Genomic DNA, 12,718 nt, shown 5'->3' with positions numbered 1-12,718 from the left:
CTTTGATCTTTGGAATGGGAGCTATCAAAGTAAGAAAACCCACGTAAAAAATTCTACAAATAATATTTAATACTGAAACACTGAGTGATTTTCCCTTAGATTAGGAATCAAAGTAGGGAGGGGCGCCTGGGTGGCTCAGTCGGTTAAGCGTCCGACTTCAGCCAAGTCGTGATCTCGCGGTTCGTGAGTTCGAGCCCCGCGTCGGGCTCTGGGCTGATGGCTCAAAGCCTGGAGCCTGCTTCCGATTCTGTGTCTCCCCCTCTCTCTGCCCCTCCCCCGTTCATGCTCTGTCTCTCTGTGTCTCAAAAATAAATAAACGTTAAAAAAAATTAAAAAAAAAAAAGGAATCAAAGCAGGGATATCTACTCTCATCATTCCTATTCAGCAATACATTAGAGGTCCTAGCTAGTGCAATAAGGCAAGAACGATAAACAAAAGACACTCATTTTGGAAAGGTAGAAACAAAACTGTGCTTATTTTCAGATAACATGATTGTTTATTTGGTAAATGCCAAAGTATTTGTAGAAAACCTGCTAGCACTTATGAAAGAATTTCATAAGGTCACAATATACATGGTCAATAGAGAAAAGTCCATTGTATTTCTACTACTAGCAATGAAAAATTAGAAATCAAAATTTAAAAAGTCCTACCATCTCAAGGGCAATATGCTAGGTGACAAAAGGCATTTTCAAAAGATCACACATTGTATGATTCCATTTTTTAAAACTTTGACAAGGTGACAAAATGATAGAGGTGGGGAAGAGATTAGTAGCTATGAGTGGCGGGCATGGTGGGCCAGGGGAGAGGGGTGAATATAAATATAAAGAGGTAGTTCAAGGGGGTCTGTGATGATGGAATAATTCTGTACCTTGATTGCTGTGGTTGTTACATTAGTCTACACTGTGATAAAATAGTATTGAATTATACATAAACATTGACTAATGTCAATGTCCTGATATTATCAATGTTATTGTAGTTCTCTAAGATGTAACCATTGGGAGAAACAGGGTGAAAGCCACATAGGACCTCTCTGTACTATCCTTGGGATTTTCTGTGAATCTATAATTATTTCAAAATAAAAAGGTTTTAAAATGACACAAACTCTATATGGTGCGTGGTAGCTGAAAACTCCAAAGCATTCATGAAAGAAAACAGAGAAAACCTAATTAAATGTAGTAATATACCATGTTGAGGAATTGAATTCAAAGACTCGACATTATTAAGATATCAGTGATCCTCAAATTGATCTAGAGATTCATAACATTCCAAACCAAATCCCAGCAGATGTTTTGTAAAAGTTGATGAGCTATTTCTAAAATGTACATGAATAAGGCAAGGCCCTAAAATAGCCAAAAAATTTTTGCAAAAGAATGAAATTTGAAAGACTCCTACTTCCTGATTTCAAGACTTGCTGTACAGCTACATGATCAACCCATTTTGGCATTGGCATTGGGAATGGACTTATAGATCTATAAGGTCCAGAAATACACTAACACATATATGGTTAATTACAGACAAAAGTGCCAAGGTAATTCAATGGAAAAAAGATAGTCTTTTCAACAAATATTTCTCAATGGCACAGTTGGACATCCATATACAAAAAAAATTTTTTTTAATTAAAAAAAAAAAGAACCTTGACTCTTACCCTTCACCATATGCAAAAATTAACTCAAAATGGATCATAGACATAAATGTTAAACTAGCCAATTTGGGAATTACTAGTTTATTTTACTTTATTTTATTTTATTTTATTTTATTTTATTTTATGAGATAGTATTTTTTTAATATGAAATTTATTGTCAAATTGGTTTCCATACAACACCCAGTGCTCATCCCAGAAGGTGCCCTCCTCAGTACCCATCACCCACCCTCCCCTCCCTCCCACCCCCCATCAACCCTCAGTTTATTCTCAGTATTTAAGAGTCTCTTATGTTTTGACTCCCTCCCTCTCTAACCTTTTTTTTTTTCCTTCCCCCCCACCATGGTCTTCTGTTAAGTTTCTCAGGATCCACATAAGAGTGGAAACATATGGTATCTGTCTTTCTCTGTATGGCTTATTTCACTTAGCATAACACTCTCCAGTTCCATCCACGTTGCTACAAAAGGCCACATTTCATTCTTTCTCATTGCCACGTAGTAGGGAATTACTAGTTTAAAAGAGAGAATATTTATGTATTTCTCTGTGTATTTCACAATCTAATCTTTGTTATAAAATTAGATATTTAGCACATGCATGCCTGGACCTCAGTAACACTTTGCAAAAGAGTCAATGCTGACTTATGTTTTACTATGTCATCTCAGTTTCAATATATTTGGCTTTCTGAAAAACCCATGAACTGAAGTCAAAGGCAATATTACATTTTTCACTGTTCCTTGTAAAATAATTCCTGTGGTTAATTTACTTCCTATTTTCAGAACAGAAAAAAAAAACTTCTCCTAATATTTTCTTTTACCAAACAATGTAAATATTTGATTCGTTATATTTTCCACTTATTTTGACTGAAAATAAACTCAACTGCTATATGAATTAAATTTTAAAAAATTAACTTCTATCTCTTGGGGTGCCCGAATGGCTCAGTTGGTTAAACATCCGACTTCAGCTCAGGTCATGATCTCATGGTTCATGAGTCTGCTTTGGAGTCTCTGTCCACCTCTCTCTCTGCCCCTCCTCCACTTGTACTGTCTCTCTCTCAAAAAGAAATATTTAAATATATATATATAATATTATATATTATAATATATTTAATATATCTCAATAATATATCTCAATAATAAATATTTAAATATATATGTATATATACATATATGTGCATATATACATATATGTATATATGCATATATGTATATGTGCATATATACATATATGTGCATATATGTATATATGTATATATGTATATATATGCATATATATGTATATACATATATATGTTTTTTAAAAAGAAAATTAACCTTTATCTCTTATACAATTTTAATTTTTCGTTTTTATTTTAGCAAGTTTAAATTATGCATGTCTACTATAAACTGATATATTCTACTTTTTAAAAAATTATTAGGCTTCTACTGGGTGCTGAGCAAACCGTAAAGGAAAGGAAAACTACTTAAGAAAACGCTTTAACACGAAAAATTTTCAGTTATATAAATATGCATCATTTGTTAAGTATAGATATTCATAATGAATGGTAATTAATCTTATTTTTAAACCTAAAACTATCAGTACCAGAAAGTTGATGATCTGCTAAAAATGATGGGAATACAGGATTAAGAGTTACTCACAGGACTATTTGTGAATCACAGAAAATTTTGGGAAACAATGTTCCTTTTCTGACCGTTTGCATCCCTCATTACAAAATGGCAGCTAAATCCATAGTCTCCATTCATACACAAATTCTCGTCTGAAAGCCTCTGATTTACCAACTTCCTTCTCCCCAAGATACTTTCTTGGGAAGGGAACAATCATCTGAAGGAAGAAAAAGGCTGTCGGTGCTGACAGAGTGAAAATAGTGTTGCATTAGAAATAGGCTGAGGGATTTAGGGAGAAGCAGAGGAAGTAATCCCATCTTGCACAGGAGAAATTCAAGTTACTGTGAAAGATTCAAGACTGGAGAATCCTCTTAAGAAACTGAACAGCAACAGAGAAGACACCTATAAACACTGATATTTGGGGAATCCTCTGAATTTGTTAGTGTGAATTTGCTAGTTAAGCTAAGTTGCTAAAACCAAGGCAGGAGTTTACATCTCTTTCAGGCAACAATCCAGAGGCAGAAACGTATTCATGTTGATCAGCTGTTCTGTCCAGCAAGGGCATCTGGGGATAAGGTCCCTTCCTCTTTGTCACTTTAACATCCCCTGGGGCATTGTCCTCAACAGCTCACCAGCACCCGGTCAGCATCTGAGAGTGAAAGAGGAAGTAGAAGACAAGCAGCTTCTTTTTTAAGAAAGTAACTAGGAAGTTGCACCCATTAGGAAGTTATGCCAAGGGAGCACATGTCCTGCTGATATTTAAAGGGGCGAGAGTAGTTCTATTACCTAAAGCAGGTAGGGGGAAATGGATACTGGGAAATAATCAGCAGCCTCTGCTATAGCTCCCAAAAAGAAAAGCACAGCTTACTGTCTAGTCTCTCCATTTACGTAGAACTTATATCAGCCTGTGTGGGTCTCATCCTTAAGAACGGACATGTAACCTAGAATCATTATCAACAGAGGTTTGCAGAGAATAGAACTTCCAAAGAAAGTATTATTAATATTCTGACATATGTGAGTAGTTGTTACACCCATAAAGAACAGAACACTTTTTTAAAATAATGTGAACATTTTATAAAATTGATAAAACAATTAAAACACAAAGGCAAGGAAATATCCCCAAAGAACATGGGGGAGGGGTGAAACAGAGATGATGGTATAGGAAACAAAAAATATATATATAAGAAAATGACAGGATTGACGAAGAGGTCCAACATCTGAGCAGTAGGATATCCATAAAGAAAAAGAAAAAAATAGACAAGAGAAAATTACTGAAAAAACTATACCAAGAAAATTTCTCAGAAAAAATGAAGGCGTTTCCTTATGGAAGAAAAGAGATAAAGAGAAAAACCCTATACAATCTGTAATAAAAAATAGCTTCTGGGGGCGCCTGGGTGGCTCAGTTGGTTAAGTGTCCAACTTTGGCTCAGGTCATGATCTCGCAATTCATGGGTTTGAGCCCCGCGTCAGGCTCTGTGCTGACAGCTCGGAGCCTGGAGCCTGCTTCAGATTCTGTGTCTCCCTCTCTCTCTCTCTGCCCTCCCCCGGTCGCATTCTGTCTCTCTCTCTCTCTCTCTCTCTCTCAAAAATAAATAAAGATTTTAAACAAATTTTTTAAATAAATAAATAAATAAAGCTTCTGACGTTTCGACTGCAATACTGGAAACTAATGTACAAAGAAGATCCTCTTTAAAAGTTCTAAAAGAAAATTACTTTTAACCCAGTTTTCTACACGCAATGAAATTATCAACCAAATATTCAGATAAAACAATTTCAAATATGTAGAAGTGCAATATGTATTTTACTTTCTACGTGTCATTTCCGAAGCAGCTTATTGAGGAAGTCCTCCAGTAAATAGAGGAAAGAAACCAAGAAACAGGAGAACTTGAATCACAGAAGCAAACGCAGAGCAGGAAGGCGAGGCTGCAGATGTGAGATCACCCATTCATATTAAGTAGGTAGCAGACACTATCAAGTTCCTACCCATTTTACTAGGGTTCTATTGCTTTGGCCCACTCTTGAAACCCTCTAAAAGGCAGTGTCTGCTTTGTTTGCTCAGGTTTTTTCAAGAACTATTGAAGGTTACTCCGACAACATGCCCAGCAGGTCAAACATAGCAGGTAATTAACACCTCCCAGTAGCAGACCTTAAGATCTATAGAAGTTACTGTATCAATACACCAGCTCCTTTGCAGTTTGAGTGGGATAACTCTCCGGTTTGTGTTTGATGCCCCTTCATGGTTTCCCGTGGGTTCAGGTCACTCACAGAGGTAGGTGGCTTGACAATGCACGTCTGATCGGCTGCTAAAAACATTTTGAGCACGTACGTAACAATGCATCAAGTGTTCTGAATATATAACACACGTAAAACATCGGTTACCTAAGTATCTATCACTCAGTGAACTCAAGAATGAATTTTTGCAAGCAGAATTCAGTGCTATGGTACAATACAAAGTACAAATTAGGTGTCCATTCTATTCTCAAAAGCAAAAATCGTTTATTCTACTGTAAATGACCAGTGGAATACCTTGTTTGAGATATAAAACTAATTCAAATAGCACTTAACAAAGAAAATGAGAAGTAGAGTTTACATTTTATTTTTAAGGATTGAAGACCTGTGAGCCAGTCTTGGTGGCAGCAGGGGGGACATGGGGAGGGTCTAATCACTCTGGCTAGTGGGAGAAGGTGAGTGAAAATTAGTGAGAGCAAGTGGGGAAATAGTTATCCATATCTAACCTTAGGGAACTGGTTAACATCCTCTTTTTCAGGCCACGCGGGCCTTGGAAGCACATAGAAAGCTCCACTTCAGGAAGCTAAAGACATAAAATGGTCATCTGTTGATGGCGTGACCGCACTGGTGGTTCACCAGCATCCTGGGGACGGTGATGGAGAGAAAGCAGATGTTGAGAAGAGACAAGTTGCCAAGGAAGCGGAACATGAGGCTGTGGAGGTAAAGGTCCAAGGGGATGGCCAGGATGTTGAGCAGATTCCCCATGTACCCAGTCAGATACAGGCTGCAGGACAGGCCAAAGAGCACCTGTTGCTACAGGGGCCGCTCAGAGAGGCAGAGGAGGAGGAATTCAAAGACTCAGGTTTGATGGTCCATGTCCGGACAGTTATTTTTTTAATGTTTATTTACTTTGAGAGAGAGCATGTGCGTGCACACGCACACGAGTAGTGGGGAGGGGCAGAGAAAGAGACAGAGAGAGAATATCTCAAGCAGACTCCCTCTGTTCTCAAGGTGGAACCGGACTTGGGGCTTGATCTCAGGAACCATGAGAGCATGACCTGAGCAGAAATCAAGAGTTGGACGCTCAACCACCTGAGCCACTCAGGCACCCCCCCCCCAGACCCTTCTAACGCCAGAAACAAGGGCGTCAACAATGAGTAGACCCCCCCCAGGGAAGAAATGGATCATCATCCCATTACTGTCCTTCCCACCCACCCTTCATGGTGCATCTCACTAACCTTTTCTGAGCCTCAGTTCCCCATCTATTTCATGGGACTGATAATTCCAGCCTGTTAGGATAATTACGGATTAAGTGAGAAAAATATAAGGGCTTAATTCGATACCTGACATATAACATGAACAATTATTTTTATTACTGGGAACTGCTAGTGAGGCTATCAAAATAAAGAGTGATATGTTACATAAAATAAACTAAAGTGGGAATGTGTTAGGGTTTCCGTTGCTTACAATCACGCAGCTCCCGCTGACGTGAGACTATGTTGGCCATTCGGTTTTTCTTTTTGTTTTTTATTGTGATGCGTTGGCCCACCTCCTGATAAGGCAATGGCAATTATTTTTCTGTATGTTTTAAAATTAATTCTTTTTTTTTTTTTTAATTTTTTTTTTATCAACGTTTATTTATTTTTGGGACAGAGAGAGACAGAGCATGAACGGGGGAGGGGCAGAGAGAGAGGGCTCCAGGCTCCGAGCCATCAGCCCAGAGCCTGACGCGGGGCTCGAACTCACGGACGGCGAGATCGTGACCTGGCTGAAGTCGGACGCCCAACCGACTGCGCCACCCAGGCGCCCCTAAAATTAATTCTTAATATTTGGTATAAAATTATGTACGCTCTTTCCCTTTCTCTTCCTCCAAGATTCAACGAGCATCAGATTGAACAAGCTCCTCTCTTATAAATTCTGCTGATAAGTCTTTTTGGTGCCTCTTGGTCTCACCGGCAAACTTAACAGTCTTCTCCACTTTCATAGATCAGATTTTCAGTAAATAAAGTGGAAAATGGTATTTATTTTTTAATTTTTTTTTTTCAACGTTTATTTATTTTTGGGACAGAGAGAGACAGAGCATGAACGGGGGAGGGGCAGAGAGAGAGGGAGACACAGAATCGGAAACAGGCTCCAGTCTCTGAGCCATCAGCCCAGAGCCCGACGCCGGGCTCGAACTCACGGACCGCGAGATCGTGACCTGGCTGAAGTCGGACGCTTAACCGACTGCGCCACCCAGGCGCCCCGGAAAATGGTATTTAAAATGCACGGGACATCAAGCAGTGAGTAGCAGATTTGCTCCTCCTGTGAAAATGTCTAAGTTACCCCAGGGGCTCACAGCACATCCTCATGCCCTGAACCCAAGAGGGAAACTCAACATTTGTCATAATGGATTTTTCACTTATTTATAAATTTTAATTAAGTTGTGTTTCAGGAAGGTTTAGTAAGAATTTGATTTGCGAGCCTGCAGATAACAAAAGATACATCGATAAGCCCAGAGTCCAATGGCAGATAGAAAAGTAAATGACTAAGAAACTGAAAAGAATTCTGGTGGACACAACTGATATAAAATAGTGCAGGGATCGGATAAAAGGAGGGTTTGAGTAGAGAGAGAGAGGTAGACCAGAACAGATGTCAGAAGAGAGCCATAGAGAAGAGGAAACTGGAAGAGGCCACATGTGCCCTGCGCACGTCCCGACCCTGGAGGCTACTGCAGGCAGAGCCAAAGAGCCATCGGGCCACCAGGCTCTCTGTGCCTGATGGTGCTCCCTGGCCACAGGAGACTGCTCAGGGGGCCCACAGGGTCGGCTGTCGAAGATGTTGGAACAAGTCTCCACCAATGGGAGAGGGGAATTGGTGGACAAACGTTCCGGGTCCTCATCCCTGGAAGGACTCTGCAGAATTGTGATCCACGGGCTCTCAGAGAACAGTCTCAGATCTGCACGCCTGTCTGCAGCCTCAGTCGACGCCCCGAGAAAGCTCCCTTCTTCGCTGTGTTCCCTTTCTCATCTTCTCATCCCGCCACCCACTCGCTCACCGTGCTTTCTGGGGCCACCTTCCAAGGAAATCAGTCACCCACAAACCTCTGTCTAAGATGAAGTCCAGAATAAACCTCTCCTGGGTTCCCCGAGGCTGGGGCGGACGAATGGCTTCCAGGACCCTCAGTGGAACCTTCCATGCCAAGTGGGTTTCTCTCGCAGTTCCAGCCCATCTGGGACGTGGAAGTTCAGTGAAAGCCTGTGGGACACCAGTGCCTCTGCAGAGTACATTTGGGGAAATTGAAACAAAGAGGCCAACGTTCCCCTAGAGAAGAGACTCGCTGAAGGAGAGATTTCAGAGGATGCGGGCGTCGGAGGAGGTGGTGAGAGAAGGAACAACAGCCTCCAGGATGCCACCTGTATATCACAGGTGATTGATGGGGGTTTCTCCTCACGTATGGGACAGTCGCTCAGGCCGCGTTACATTTCCATCAAGGACAACGGGGCCAAATCAGATGGCGGACTCGGGAACACACAGGTGGCCATCATGGGGGCCTCACATTCGGCAGCCTTTCAGCGTTTCTTCTCTAAAAATGGAATAAAGAGGTTCGGACACAAACACAAATCCCATTCGTGTCAGGTAGAAGTTGAGGGGCAGCATTAGAGAGGCAGAGGCCAGGTTCATGGGGTTTGGTAAAGGACGTGACTCCCTTCAAAGGGGGGAGAGTGGACGAGGATTTGAGGGTGCATCAACATTTCATCTAGATGCTGACTGACTTGCACATGGGAAACTGTGCGGTGAGGCAAGTTGGAGAAATGCTTTTCTGTGAGCCCACATCCATGTCCTTACATGGCCCTTACAACGAAGTGAGTGTGTAACTTTAAGCAATGGGTTTGTTCAGGTTCCTCATTAAAGACAGAGTTGTAATGACCACACAGACAAAATTGTTTCTGATACGTAAATTTTTTACTTGAAAGAATAATGGGCACTTGGTGTCCAAGAAAGCAAAAACATGAGCCACGAGATGATCAATAATTCTATAGTCTCAAAGCACTAAATGTGAACAAATTGTCCTTTCTAGACATTTATTACCATGAATGATGGTGCAAAGGGGACAGGAGCATTGGTAAGCTGAAGTGATCTGCGTTGAATTGAAGGCAGCGTGTTTTTCCCTCTTTTGGGAGAAATTACAGTGGGGGGTCCGCAGTTGTTTTTCTTGCGTTGTCTCTTTGCAATTCCAGTAGTTCAATCTCTAAAGACAATTTATACATCTCCAGGGATATTTTCAGGTCCTCGGGGTTGGGGAGACACTGCATGACCTTTCTGCCTGCGAGCATATGGTCACAGCCTTTGGGGACAACCTAAAAGAGACATAGGTGTTGAGTGTGGTTGAGTGGTTTCTCTCCAAATCAGAAGGGGTGGAGGAGGTGGGATCTGCTGACAATGACAAAGCTACAGGCTCAGGGCCAAGACGAAGCCCAGAACTTGCGGGTGAGCAGGAAAAACAGAAAACACCTCGGGCCCCAACTTAGTCCTCCCTAGATGAATAGGGACGGGTTCTCAGACAGCTTCACAAGGGGCCTCTGTGAAGACAGAGGCTGTTTCTGAGACCATCCAGAAATGGAACACAGAATATTAGATAGTCTAGAAAAAGTCAAATTGGGTCTCAGTGTTGCGGGCATCCGACACCCTCTTCTCCCTAAGGGGCTCAGGTTTTCCTCTCTCCAGTGAGAGAGGAAAACTTGTCACTCCTAAGGGACCACAGTGCTTCAAGATAAAAGAGAGTTCCTTGGAGGGACTCAGGAATGAATCGTGACAAGTCAGATCTCACCATTGCTGGCTGGGACGGCGCTTGTGGAGAGGCACCATTTTTAGGGTTTGATAGGACTGGAACTTTCCTTGAACTGTGCCACTTACCCACTCACACTTGGGCACCTCGAGGTCCCAGGTTCTGCTCTCTGAGCAAGTGATGCTTTGCGGACCGACCAACTCATAGCCAGCGTCACACTGGATGCTGATATTTTCAGCTTGAACGTATTCAGTCTTATCCACGGACAGCTTTCCGTGGGCTATTTCCGGTTTCATACAGACAGCTGCAAAGGAAACATGGTTTCAAGGAATCCATAAGTATAAGAAAAAGGACACGACAACAAGCTAGGATTATAAGATTTAACTATCGTGGGTGCTGTTAATTGCTTTATCTTTTATTCGGTAGCAATAATATTCGTTAGCTTTTTTGTTGCGCACTGACCACATATCAGACTTGAGCTAAGCACTTTATGTGATTCTCTCAGCTCTGTGAAGGGAGGACTGTTACTAGTCCCATTTTACTAGGAAAAATTTCAGAATATTTCTTGAAAGTGGGAATCAGACTGAGATTTATGACTGGGAGAAAGACTGGGGAGGTTGATGGTTTTTTTTTTTTTTTTTCAACGTTTATTTAGTTTTTGGGACAGAGAGAGACAGAGCATGAATGGGGGAGGGGCAGAGAGAGAGGGAGACACAGAATCGGAAACAGGCTCCAGTCTCCGAGCCATCAGCCCAGAGCCTGACGCGGGGCTCGAACTCACGGACCGCGAGATCGTGAGCTGGCTGAAGTCGGACGCTTAACCGACTGCGCCACCCAGGCGCCCCCTGGGGAGGTTGATGTTAATGTAGCCCCTTTGTAATGTTTGCATCCGGAACACAGTAATGATTTCAAGTCAACCACATCAAATGTTTCTGTGCTGCCACTGGCAGGAAGAAGCTGTACTCTCGGTGCTTTTGTGACATTTCCACCCACCTGACTGGAAAGGGAGCAGGAGTTACCTTTACATTGAGGGGCTGCAGGAGACCAGCCTGACGAACTGCAAGAGAGTCGAGCTTCACCAACCAGAGTGTATCCTTTGTCACATTTATATATCGCCTCAGTACGACTGAATATACCAAATGCTTGATGTCGTTCATACTGTCCATGGTCAATGGTAGGAGGGAAATCACAGCCTTGATGGTGAGAGACAAAAGTGACAGAGTATGAGCTTGTAGAATGTAAAATATAGCTCACCCCAGAATCTGCGTGGTTTGTAGGAGGCTTCATTCTGTCCTGTGATCTTCTCTGCCCATGGGATCAAGTGTCAAACCCAAGACCTGGGCTGCCCCCTTGTAAGTCTCAGGGTGAGGAACCACCACGGCCCCCTCATTAGACCATTTGACAGTCATATCCAATATCTTCAAAAGTGTAATGGGAATAAACAAAACCAATGCCAGGTCCAAACTCCATATTGAGTTCTTGGTCTATGGGGTAAGACTAGTCATATCCAAGAAGTCAAATAGAAGCCATTGGTTCTCCCCATTGTCTTCCCCAGGAAGGTGAGATACTATATTAAAAAATACATCATATGCCAAGGGGAAAGTGGAATGGGAAAATTGGTGCCACTCTTGAAGAACAAAAGCTACGTTCCCATCATATCGCCATTTATTTCCCCAATCTGTCTACCAGGAAAACTAGGATTCTGGGAAATTACAGTAAAGTATCGAAAACTGAACATTTTCGTCTCATTTCACATGGGGTATCTTTGCTAAAGTAGATTTAGTTATCCTCAGGTAAATGGGGTCACTGGTTTAGCTAATGCCTTCTTTTCATCCTAATCGGAAAGAAGGGGTCAGAAACAGTTTGCATACACATTAAAGGATCAAACCACACATTTGTAGTTTTAGACCTGGGTATGATTAGCCACTTGCCCCTGTCATAATAGCATCTGAAGATACTACAACTATCTGGACATCCACATTGATCCAGTGTATCAATGGCATCATGTTAATTCTGCTGTATGGGCAAGAAAAAGCTAATGTGTAGATAGATAGATATGTCATCTAGATCTAATTATAGATATACATATGACATCATGGACAAGAAGAATCTAGCATGATGTCATATATATATAGATATCTAGAACTAGATGATAGATAGATCAATAGATGATAGAGAGATAGAGAGATAGATGATAGATAGATAGATAGATAGATAGATAGATAGATATCTGTCCCAGTTTCTGATGCAGACTTCCTAAACCTTGTGAATTGCTAAGTGCTGAGAACCGTAAGAACATCTTTTGTTCTACTGAGGCCACTTGCAGTGGCTCCTGGATGGGAACCGGTCACCAGAAAGACCAAGCCGTGAAGAAAGCATGGAATTTTTGAGCCCCGCTCTCCTCTCCAAAGAAGGGGGAAGCAGCGTCAATAATCGATCATGCTACAGAGGGTAAGCCTCCATAAAATCTTAGGAGTACAT

At 41.7% G+C, this 12,718-nt stretch overlaps 1 protein-coding gene across 2 annotated transcripts in view; it reads right to left on the bottom strand.

The window, feature by feature from the left end:
• Positions 1-9,392: 9,392 nt before the first annotated feature.
• The window catches only part of C4BPA (complement component 4 binding protein alpha), a 53,948-nt gene continuing 50,622 nt past the window's right edge, over positions 9,393-12,718 (bottom strand). Inside the window, exons 10-12 of one of the 2 annotated variants that reach the window (XM_040463568.1) lie at positions 11,257-11,430; positions 10,366-10,541; positions 9,393-9,809 (exon numbers count right to left, since the gene is read on the bottom strand). In XM_040463568.1, coding sequence (XP_040319502.1) covers positions 9,636-9,809; positions 10,366-10,541; positions 11,257-11,430 — 524 coding nt within the window. In that variant the 3' untranslated portion in view covers positions 9,393-9,635. The remainder of the gene's footprint in view (positions 9,810-10,365; positions 10,542-11,256; positions 11,431-12,718) is intronic. The other variant, XM_040463566.1, reaches the window with a different exon arrangement.

Source organism: Herpailurus yagouaroundi, unplaced genomic scaffold (genome assembly GCF_014898765.1).
Source record: "Herpailurus yagouaroundi ecotype Mexico unplaced genomic scaffold, PumYag 403, whole genome shotgun sequence".
In the NCBI taxonomy this organism is placed as follows: Eukaryota; Metazoa; Chordata; class Mammalia; order Carnivora; family Felidae; genus Herpailurus; species Herpailurus yagouaroundi.
Note: the sequence above shows the minus strand (reverse complement) of the source record. Positions and strands in the feature narration are given on the sequence as shown.